General features: G+C 40.2%; 1 protein-coding gene across 1 annotated transcript in view; it reads right to left on the bottom strand.

Annotated features, from left to right (window-relative positions):
- The window catches only part of CPE (carboxypeptidase E), a gene marked incomplete at its 5' end in the record, with an annotated part of 87,565 nt that overhangs the window by 15,469 nt on the left and 60,963 nt on the right, over positions 1–11,133 (bottom strand). The window contains 3 exons of the mRNA XM_014535021.1: positions 1,437–1,619; positions 4,336–4,453; positions 10,316–10,483. Coding sequence (XP_014390507.1) covers positions 1,437–1,619; positions 4,336–4,453; positions 10,316–10,483 — 469 coding nt within the window. The remainder of the gene's footprint in view (positions 1–1,436; positions 1,620–4,335; positions 4,454–10,315; positions 10,484–11,133) is intronic.

An 11,133-nucleotide genomic window follows, 5' to 3' on the forward strand; every position in this document is an offset into this window, starting at 1 on the left:
AGCCTGGGGCAGTGCTGCATGGCCTGCAGGCATCCAGAGAAGGCAGCAGGGAGCGAGGAGGAGGAGCCTGGGGCAAGGAGGCAACAATCGCAGCCCGGGGTTCCTGCCCATTGGCTCGAGGTTCACAGCAGGAGTGGCCACTCATCCCGGTCAGCCAAGCAGTGCTCCCACTGTGGTAGCGCACTGACCACCAGGGGGCAGCTCCTGCGTTGAGCATCTGCCCCCTGGTGGTCAGTGCCCGTGCGTCATAATGACTGGTCGACCAGTTGTTCTGGTCATTCCACCGTTCGGTCACTGGGCTTTTATTATATTGGATTGTTACTTTACTGATCTAGATTACTTGGCATTTTGTAGACAATGCACTATTTGTCTAAAAAGGTCATTCCAAAGGAATTACTAAAGTTTTTATAAAAACCAAAATATAAAATTACTTCCCATTGGATGTATTTGACATAGTCTAAATCGTAAAATCTGACACAGACCTTATTTCCCAAGCCATATGGGGCAAATGTGCTAAATGTGATCTGACTTGGTGCAAAATATTAATTAAAACAGGGTAAACATATATCAGAGAGAAAGAAAGCAGGAAGAATATTTTTCTCAGGGCACAATTCAATAAAAGAAGTAAAACAAAATCCTTTAATTAGGTAGTGCTGCTACTATGCTAATTAATTATCTTACTCATTTCCAGGTGGGCTATAGAATATTGTTCTTAGGCAAAGAGAAAAAACAAAACATATCAGTGTCTTCACATTTCACTCATCCTTGGTAGAGGCAAATATTACACAACTGTGATTGGGCTGAGGAGCCAGAAAAATGAGATCTCTGCGAAGTCCATGTTAGGGCAAAGGGAGCCACGAGAGCTCACTGGTTTTCTAGAAGATGGGCCCTCCAGTAACGATGCTGTACGTGGGCTTTTCCCCTTTTGAGACCACATAAAAGATGAAGAGCTTCCTGATGCAATAGTGGTTATAACAGTAGTGAATATACAGTGAATATCCCACATCAAGTAGTCTCCATTATCCCATCACTAAAATAAAATTTAAAGAAAGTGTGTGGACCAACATATACCAAAGGTCAAAGCCTGCCCTCTAAAATATACATTTGCCTATAGTCAAAGCATGACTACCACATAATCAGGATGCTGTCTTATTCCTTAAGCTCAGAATTTCAGAAGTAGGATAATTAATAATATTCAATTTATATTTTCCCAATGGACAGTTTCAGTTCATTCCCCATATCTCTTCAATTAGCATATTGATTTTAAAAACAAAACTATACATAGCAATTATTGATGAAGAAAACTAATTTTAATGTGTGAATTATAGATTCAATCTACTTCTTAGTGACTGAGAAGGATTGGAGATTCTCTAAATCTAAATGGGAATTATATATAAGCCACTAGCACATAATCAAAGAGGGAAATGGACACTCACCACCGGGTACGCTGTACCAAGCCGCACCATTGGTCGTTCCATCTACAAAGCTGCTGTCATCATCGTTCTTGCGACATGGTGGCCGATTGGGGTCCGACATGGACGGGTTAAAAGAGGAGTATGCCCTCGCCAAGCTTTGGAAAATGGCATCATCTGGGCAAGAACTATATTCATGAGCGCTCCCTAGAAAATAAATGCACAAGATTAAAGAAATGGACACAGACCAAGAGCACTGCATGTTTTCCAAAGTGTGAGTCAGTATTGACCTCTTGCCCGATGTATTTTTTTAGCCACAGCACTATGGGAAAGAAATGAAGGCTTAAGTGTCAGCAATGACACCTAGCTTTTAGGTTATATAACTTCCACTGCTAATACCACACAGTAAAAAATCTGATGGAATGTCCCTTCTGCGTATGAATTCAAAGCTTCACAAGAAAAGGTGGTCAGCTTACAGTAAACTGGACCTGGCCGAACACTCAAGGAGATTTCTATTGTTAAAATTTTTAATTTAAAAAATGTACTTGTTAAGTTGGCAGTTATAAAACAGTCACCGGCATGTGAAGTACAGCATAGGGAACAGTATTGTAATAACTATGCATGGTGTCAGGTGGGTACTAGACTTATCGGGGTGATGACTTTGTAAGTTAGATAATGTCTAATCAATGGCTTGTATACCTGAAACTAATATAATATTATATATCAACTGTAATGGAAAATGTTTTTTATTTTTTTAATGCACTTGTACTAACCTCATAGCCACTATACACCACCCTCATACTTTTCAGTATCTGAGTTTAGAGTTGTTTTTTTTTTTCTGTAAATCAGATTATTTATTCACTTGATTCTTAGATTCACTTGTTGATAGATGCATGTTTGTTGTTCACAATTTGTATCTTTACCTTTTTCTTCTTCCTCTTCTTAAAGGATACCTTTCAGCATTTCATATAATACTGGTTTAGTGGTGATGAACTCCTTTAGCTTTTCCTTATCTGTGAAGCTCTTTATCTGACCTTCAATTCTGAATGATAGCTTTGCTGGATAAAGTATTCTTGGTTGTAGGTTCTTGGTATTCAGCACTTGGAATATTTCTTGCCATTCCCTTCTGGCCTGCAAAGTTTCTGTTGAGAAATCAGCTGACAGTCGTATGGGTATTCCCTTGTAGGTAATTGAGACTCTTTCTCTTGCTGCTTTTAAGATTCTCTCTTTGTCTTTTGCTCTTGGCATTTTAATTATGATGTGTCTTGGTGTGGTCCTCTTTGGATTCCTTTTGTTTGGGGGTCTCTGCGCTTCTTGGACCTGTAAGTCCATTTCTTTCACCAGGTGGGGGAAGTTTTCTGCCATTATTTCTTCAAATAGGTTTTCAATATCTTGCTGTCTCTCATCTTCTGGCACCCCTATAATTCTGATATTTGTATGCTTGAAGGTGTCCCAGAGGCTCCTTACACTATCTTCGTATTTTCGGATTCTTTTTTCATTTTGCTTTTCCGGTTGGGTGTTTTTTGCTTCTTCGCATTTCAAATCTTTGACTTGATTCTTGCGCTCCTCTGGTCTGCTATTGGGTGTCTGTATAATATTCTTTATTTCAGTCCGTGTATGCTTAATTTCTAGTTTCTTTATCATAGCATCGAGGGTCTCATTAGTTTTCGTGAGTCTCTCCTCAAGTTTATTGGCAGCTTCTAGCACATTTTTGCAAGCCCTCAAAATTGCGTTTTTTAGCTCTATATCCTCCATTTCTGTCATGTTTTTTTGTCTCCGCATTTTTTATGCTTTCTTGGTGCACCCCCTAGTGGTCTTTGTGCGCAGTCTTGTTCTAGTTAAGCCTTGATTGTTGTAGTTAAAACTAGAGGGATTTGACCACCAGGCCGACTCTGAGTTTAGAGTTTTAAAAAAATCTCCCATGTGTATTATAAAAATCGTATTTTTAATACACTGTATTGTGATCCGTGTATCATAAAATATGTCAGGCTTTTACATTTCCTAGCTAATGACATAATACAAAAATCTCTAAATTTTAATGATGTTGTACCAAAGACTTTCTTCAAAACTCAGTTTCCAATCTCTAAAATGATCATCCTGTGTTCACAAAGAGCTAACTCTTCAAAGGGCGCTAAGAATCAACCCAAAGCAGGAAATTTCCTGGAGCAACAAAAATTAAGGTGAAAATATCTATCTGGCTAAAGCTTGCTGTGCCTGAAACTTAACGAAAACATGTCAGAGAGAAATGAAAGCACCACTTTTCCTCCCTGACAAAACCACAAACAGTTCCAAATGCAAAAGCGTGAGAGGTCAATGAGACACATGGAGTTCCACATGGTCAAGCACCAAAAGCCTGCCTCCACTGGTGAGCCATCATGTCCACAGAGCTATGTAACATCCATAACTTCTCCAGGGTACCAGTGTCCCAGAGTGACCCAAGTTCATGGCTCCTGTTTTCCTCCTTTCTCTCATCTGAGTGTTCTGTCAAGATTACATTTCTCTTCACCTACACTTCTTTTTAAAGTTGCATCCTTTTCTGTCAAATATATACTGAGTGGCCAGATTATTATGACCACCCCATCAGTACAATGAAGTGAATTAGTTATGCAAATAATAATAATAATAAAACCTTGAGAGTATTTGCTTAGGAAGTTTTCAATATTCAGTATTTTTGGAAGTGTCAATGAAGTACTGATGGGGTGGTCACAATAATCTGGCCAGTCATAATAATTTGGCCACTCAGTGTATATGGTCAATGCCATGTGAAATAGTTAGGGGATGTTCCTGATAAACATATGTATTTCTACAGGTAAAATCACGTAATGACCAGTTCCTTAAAAGAATATTATAAAAGTCATCTTTCAAAGCCTTGCAAAGTAATTGTAAACCTTGAACCAAGTAGAGAAGCGGAAAGAACACCTACCACTCCGAGTCTCATCATAGGGGTAATTGGCCACAAGGTCTCCTCCGTGGAGATTGGCAGAGAGCACAAAAGGAATATCCATAATCCAGTGGATGACAGCCTTGGTCTCGGGAGCAAGCTGTATTAAACGTCAGAGATTAAAAGGGTTATAAATTGGTAATCACTGGTGAGATCGCTTGACAGAAAAGATATAGGAAAGGTTTTAAGAAACGCCCAAAAGCTGGTCAACCACTCTGTGGTTGTTTTCATAGAAAAGAAAAAAAGTTCTTGTATGAACAGCATCCCCATCTCTATTTTTCTCGGACTTTTTTACAACAAAAAATATTTTAGTAGTGTTTCAATTTCCTCACAAGTTCTACTTTTGTGGGCTGCCAGCTTTTTTCTCTTTGAAAACAAGCATGCAGGTCACTTATAAATTTTGGAATCTGTCCATTTGATGTTTCAGTGTTAATAATAGCTAAGGAAAGACAAAGAGAAAATAGTTGAACCCTGTTAAAGAGAAAACCACAGGCCCTAATGTGGCATCATTTAAAGCCTATGATACCAAACCTAGACTTAATACCTCACCTATTGCTATTTCAGCCTCTCCCAGAAATATAGTCTTAATCAACCAACCAGTCTGGAATTTTCTGGCCAAGCACCGGAAAGGTTATTTGCACAGGGGCCCTCTCCAGTATGCAAAGAAAGAAGCAGCAGCAATTTGCATGATAAAAACCCTTGCTGTTCCCTTTGCCCCAAAAGTAATCTAGACCTTTTTTTTTTCTTTTGTTAACAGCTCCCTTGCCCCACTCTTCTTCCCATTAAAAACCTTCCATTTTGTACAACCCCTTGGAGCACCCTTCCACTGGCTACACGGGATGCTGCCTGATTCATGTCCTGCTTAATAAAAACGCCGATTAGATCTTCAAATTCACTCGGTTGAATTTTGTGTTTTAACACCACAGAACAGAGTTCTTTCTCTATGGTGGTTCAACTCCTGAAAGTGGTAGATTTTATTTCCTAGTTTTGCTTACTATTGTTCTAATCCTCTTCAATTACTTTAAACATATAAAAAATATTAGGCTGGGTCTCTTTCAGAGCTCACTGTAAAATATCAGTTTACTTTGAAATGACCCTCTTAAATTTTAAAACAAAGGCAAACGTTTTAGGACTTCATGTTGTCTTTTCAATGGTGCACAATCTTTCATATCTTGGAAACAAGACAAAGGGGGAAAGAAATTTTTATCAAAGAATTAATCTGGAGCCAAAAACTTGATATTTTTATGTGATGCGTTTTTAACAGCACCTAGGAAGACTCTCAAACTCCAAAGTACTTCTTTGATTTAAAAAATAATAAAATCAAAGCTTTACTGGCATATTTCTATATATATTTTTAGGATGATAGATGCATTAAAAATAATCTTAAAGGATACATACCCAAAGGTAAATGGTGATCATTTAAGACTAAGAGGTTATTTTTCTCCTTGTTTATATTTGCTTTAGCTTTTTGTTTGTAATAAAATATTAATTTTATATAAAAATCACTTTAAAGAAACTGTGTTTTGAGACAAATCCTGAATACACAAAGTCATGTGTGGCTATTAGGTTTGGCCTATTGTTAGTTCTTATATGTACACTAGAGGCTCAATGCACAAAATTCGTGCAAGGGGCTCGGCCCCCACTACTGCAGCGACCACCTCTGCCTCGGCCGCTGCCCGCTGCAGCTGCCAGGGCCTCTGCCGCCTCTGCCTCGCCCCCCACAGCCCCCCTCCCCCTGCAGCGGGTTCGTCCTGAAGGTCATCTGGAAGGACATCTGGTCTAATTAGCATATTACGCTTTTATTATTATAGATTGCTGCTAATACACACGTTATCGGTATGCTCAAAACTAGCAAGTGAATTCCACGATTTGATAAATTAAACTACGTTTCTCTTTGAATATTAATAGAGTCTTTCAGGCTGAGTGCTGAGACCCCCCAGGTGCTGTAATTATGCATTTAAGTGATCCATAGAGAAGCTTCTGGTGCTTCCCATGATCGAGCCCTTAATACAACCTAGGACCAATTGGGACCTATTTTTAACGCTTCCATTTAAAGACTGTAAATATAGCTCAAATGTTATGCTCTACAATTAGACGGCGTTGGCTCTTAAAAAATATTAAAGCTATATTTATTCTGTTTCCTCCACAACGTTAGCCATTAAAAACAAGTATAAATTGAATAAAACTATTTTATTTACTTTAAGCCACTTTGTTTTAAGTAATTCAGGCCCAGCTCATGTGCTGAGGGAGCCCAGATGGCAGTGGAGGTGACCTGGCTGAAGGGCCCAAGAGCAGATGAGAAATGACTTAGTGGGAAGAACTCCAGGAGCACAAGAGAGAGCCTTTATTCAGAGGTCCAGGAAGGCCAGGAGAGCATCTGAACAACCTGGGGAAAACATAGGTTCCTTTCCATCACCCACCCCTGCAGCATCCACACCCCAGTCCTCCTCAGTGGGACTCCACAGGAACCTGCATTTTTGACCCGATTCCTAGCACCCCAAATGTAAATAAACCTTGACATTTAAAAACCACAGTAATCACTTCCCCTAATGAGGGAAGCGGGAAGGGAAGATGTATGATAACATTAATGAACTGTTTACCATGCCTAGTACCAGTGTGGGTCTAACCGCTATCTCAGTCTTAGTAACAAAGATGGAAAAAGAAGATGAACCAATATCATCTGAAGAGTCCATGTAATGTAAATAAATCATGCTTCTGTTCTAGACAAGAGGCTAAACTTAATTTTTTATATTTCTCTTTAATTTACCCTTACGAAGTACTGGCATTGAGATTTTCAATATAAAACTTTTAATATTTTAAAAGCACCATGAACATGGATCTTTTAAATAAGTATTGCTTCAGCTAGAAATATGAAAAAAAAAAAAAAAGAACACCTAATGTAGAGACTGTGTAAGTCTGACATAGATTTGGATGGAGGAGCGGGAGGCAGTGCTGGCTGAATAATAACAGCACTTACACAAATGTCCTGTCAACATGAGTTTATGTCATGATTCTTCTATGGTAAGTGACAGGAATTATTCTTCTCATTTCTCAGATTTAACAAAGACAGCGTCAGCAGGTTAATGCAAGCCATGCGGAGAGTCTGTGGGCAGATAGCAGCACCGGGCTTCCACGAAGTGTTTCATTTCTGTCTAAGCCTCATAGCTCATCGCACAGGCATGCCCTCTTTTCACCTCTGGTTACCCCAGCTGCACCCAGCCCTCTGCCTTTCCAGCTCCTCCTTCTCCCCGCAACATGGTTTGGGGGCTGAGAAACTGCAAATGTATCTGTGACTCAGAAGCAGGAATGTTTCAGTCGCTCAGAATGTAGCAGGTGCTGCCAGAATCCTCAGCCAATGGCAGCCCGATTCCCAGGCCAGTCTCCTGACCTGTAAGCTCAGCCCAGGTTTCTGGAATAAATCCTAAACATAGCAGGAGTTTCAGGAATTTCAGACCAACAATCTGGAACTGCCTCTCTCTGGGTCCTCCACCCAGTGTCCCACCCACACATGAAGGCTTGTCTGGAACTCCAGCTGTGGGTTTTCAGCAGCCACACTTTTCAGATACTGTGATTTGCTTGCCAGGTTGGATTGCATTCGTTCCTAACAGGCCCTCAGCCTACCCTGTGTCAGACTCAAAAATGAATCCTAATTCCTGCAATCCAAGGATCAAAATCTAGAATCAAAGGGAAAAACAACTATATAAACAAAAATTTATAACATAACATACATAATAAAGCTGTCTGTAACATTAGCACCATACCAGAAGCATGTGTACACAAAGAACATAAAGGGAGGCTTAACAGGATCTGTCAGGAATAGCAGAGGCAGGCTTCCCAGAGAAAGTGACATGGGAGCAAAAGAAAAGCATTCTAGACCACCGGAACACATCTATATATATAAAAACCTAAGCAACCATTTGACTGGTATCTACGATGCACACTGACCACCAGAGGGCAGATGCTCAACGCACAGGCATGGAAACATGGAACAGATTGATGAATCTCAGAGGAAGGGGGGAGGGGGAGGCCAGGAAGTGATTAACCAAAGATCTTATATGCATACTAGAGGCCCAGTGTATGGGGTCCCTCAGCCTCCCACATCTCCCGAGGGGTCCTAGATTGTGAGAGGGCGCAGGCCAGGCTGAGGGACCCCACCAGTGCACGAATTCATGCACTGGGCCTCTAGTACAAAGACATAAAAGTATTAGAAAAGCGTATGCTTAGGGAGCAAAAAGGAGTTGGTGGACTGAAGTATATGGTATATCAGAGCCAGATTAACGAGGGCATCTGCCGGCAGCTGTCAGAGGCCGAGGAAACCCCAACGGCCCTGGAACGATGAGAAAATGGGGAAACTGTACTTCCCCAGTTCTCACTTAGGAAAGGTACTGGAGCAGTTGTGCATCTGCCGGCAGCTGTCAGAGGCCGAGGAAACCCTAATGGTCCTGGAACGATGAGAAAATGGGGAAACTGTAATCCCCAGTTCTCACTTAGGAAAGGTACTGGAGCAGTTGCTAAGCCAGCGCCGAACTGCCTGGAATAATGGAAGGGGAACTGAGAGCTGCCAATAGCACCTCTCGCCTTTCCTGCAAGATGCTCTCCCTCTCCCCCAAGTAACTGAAAACAATGTTCAAACAATTTGGTTTGTAGAAGCACCAAATGTTTAGTGGATGTCAATGTGTCCATCTGAGCCTGAGGTATGTATCAGGGAGCGCTGAGAAATTATGGCAAAATGGTATTAATAGTCTAGGTCCCAGCCTCAAATGTTGTATATGTAGTAGCTCGCTCAATCTTTATAACCACCCTATGAAGTAGATACTATTAACATCTCCATATTTCAGATGAAGACGTGGAAGCACATAGTTTTTAAATAACTGTCCCAAACCCACACAGCAAGTATGGAGCCAGGACTGAACCAAGGTGGCTGCCCGCGGAGTCTCCATGCTAAACCATCACATAGTTCTGCTGTTTTGAACTTTTACTTTATCTCTGGGCAGTGGAGAGCTGGCAAGGTTTTTTAAGACATCGAGCAACAATCTGTGTGTGAAGACCATCATTCTGGAAGATTCCAAGAAAACAGTGGAGTAGGGAGAGGCTGAACCCAAAGCAAGAATGAGTGGCTACTATATCATCAGAGCAAATGATGGGGGTCTGACCAGGGCAGCGGAGAGAATTTGCAGAGAGGAAGACTGGACAGGTGTTAGGGAGGCTAAATTACTGAAATTTGGTAACTAATAGCTGGTGAGTGCTGACGGTCATTAAAAAAAAAAGAAGTCTTTGATTATGATGGTTAAATGAGAGAATAGTGTTTTCTTAGGGAAAATATTTGGTTTGGGTCAGGCTGAGCAGGAGGCTCTGGGTGCCACCAGACAAAAACACTCCACGCAAGTAAGATTGAGAAACAGAGCTCATGTGAGCTGGAGTGACACATATGGATCTGGGGGACACCGAAGGCACAGAAACCAGGGAAAGATATATGGGTTGTAGATGGGACCCTGAAAGCCAGCATCTAAGCTAAGGTAGAAGAAGCAGAGAAAGAAACCCAATAGTGAACTGAAAGGCAGTAGAAGAGGTAGGAGAAAGTGGAGTTGTGCAAAGCAAAAGAGAATAAAACTCTGGAAAAGAAGAAAGAACAACAGTGTGAATGAAAAGCTGCAGGAGGAGCCAATCAGATGTTCTGGTAAGCACCTCTGAAAGGGCCATGACGGCTTTCTAAGACACTCACTACTGGGTTCCACTCTCCTATCCCCATGCCTCACTCCCCACCCACCAGCTCCCTTGCCAGATTCTAGGGGCAAAACTGGTACCAAGACTCCAGTCTTTGCAGCCTTGACTTTGGCAGCACAGTTAACCATCCCATAGAAGGTTTGACGTTACGCCGACGTCCTTCATTATGATGAGGATATTTGAACATATTTCATTAGGCCAGACAACAGAACCCAAGAAAAGTGTACATGTTCTCTACCTTTGCATTTTGATCCACAATTTTCTTCAGATTTTTCAACAGATGATTATTGGGACCACCTTCCTTCTCATTAATGTAAACTATCCTATCCAGGTCGGGAAAGTTCCTGTTCAGATCTATTCCCTGGGCATTGCTTCGACCCACAAACCAGTCCTTGAGTTCACCAGGCTAAAAAAATCAAAGAGAAAAATCATCAGTTATTTACTATTATTGTTGCTATGTATTTAAGGTCTCCATTAATGATTTTTAAAGTAATTTATTGAGATTAATTATTTATTTCAACAATATCCTCCCATAATGGCATTTTCACTATTTTACTGATATAAACATGAAGAAATCAGGTTTAAAATAATTGTTATGGCTATTTTGAAAATATTTTTAATAAATATTTTAAACGTTAACAATACTAATAGCATTTAAAAGGTATTTATCATCAAATTGCAAAAACATCAACATATATTAGCTGGTAATAGATGACATGTGTTTCAAATCATACCACTCTATAGTAAGGTTTAAATAAAATATTTATTGCCTTTGTAAATAAGAGCAACCTATTTTTAAATATTCAAAAGAATAAATTACTAAATAAGATGAGAAACTTAAAATGAGTTTAACATCAGTTATTTATATATTAATAATATGCTTCCCTCTTATAGTCTTCGTGAAAAGAATATGAGCTCTAGAACAAAAGTTCTAGAGCCTTATTAGTTGGAGAAATTTCTGTTCAACTTTAAGGTCTTCATTTCACTAATGGTATAACCTGGAAATTTAATGGGTTTCTAAGATATTCAGTTCTATTCCATAATGTAGATTTTTTT

This window comes from Myotis brandtii, unplaced genomic scaffold, assembly GCF_000412655.1.
Source record: "Myotis brandtii unplaced genomic scaffold, ASM41265v1 scaffold136, whole genome shotgun sequence".
Taxonomy (NCBI): domain Eukaryota; kingdom Metazoa; phylum Chordata; class Mammalia; order Chiroptera; family Vespertilionidae; genus Myotis; species Myotis brandtii.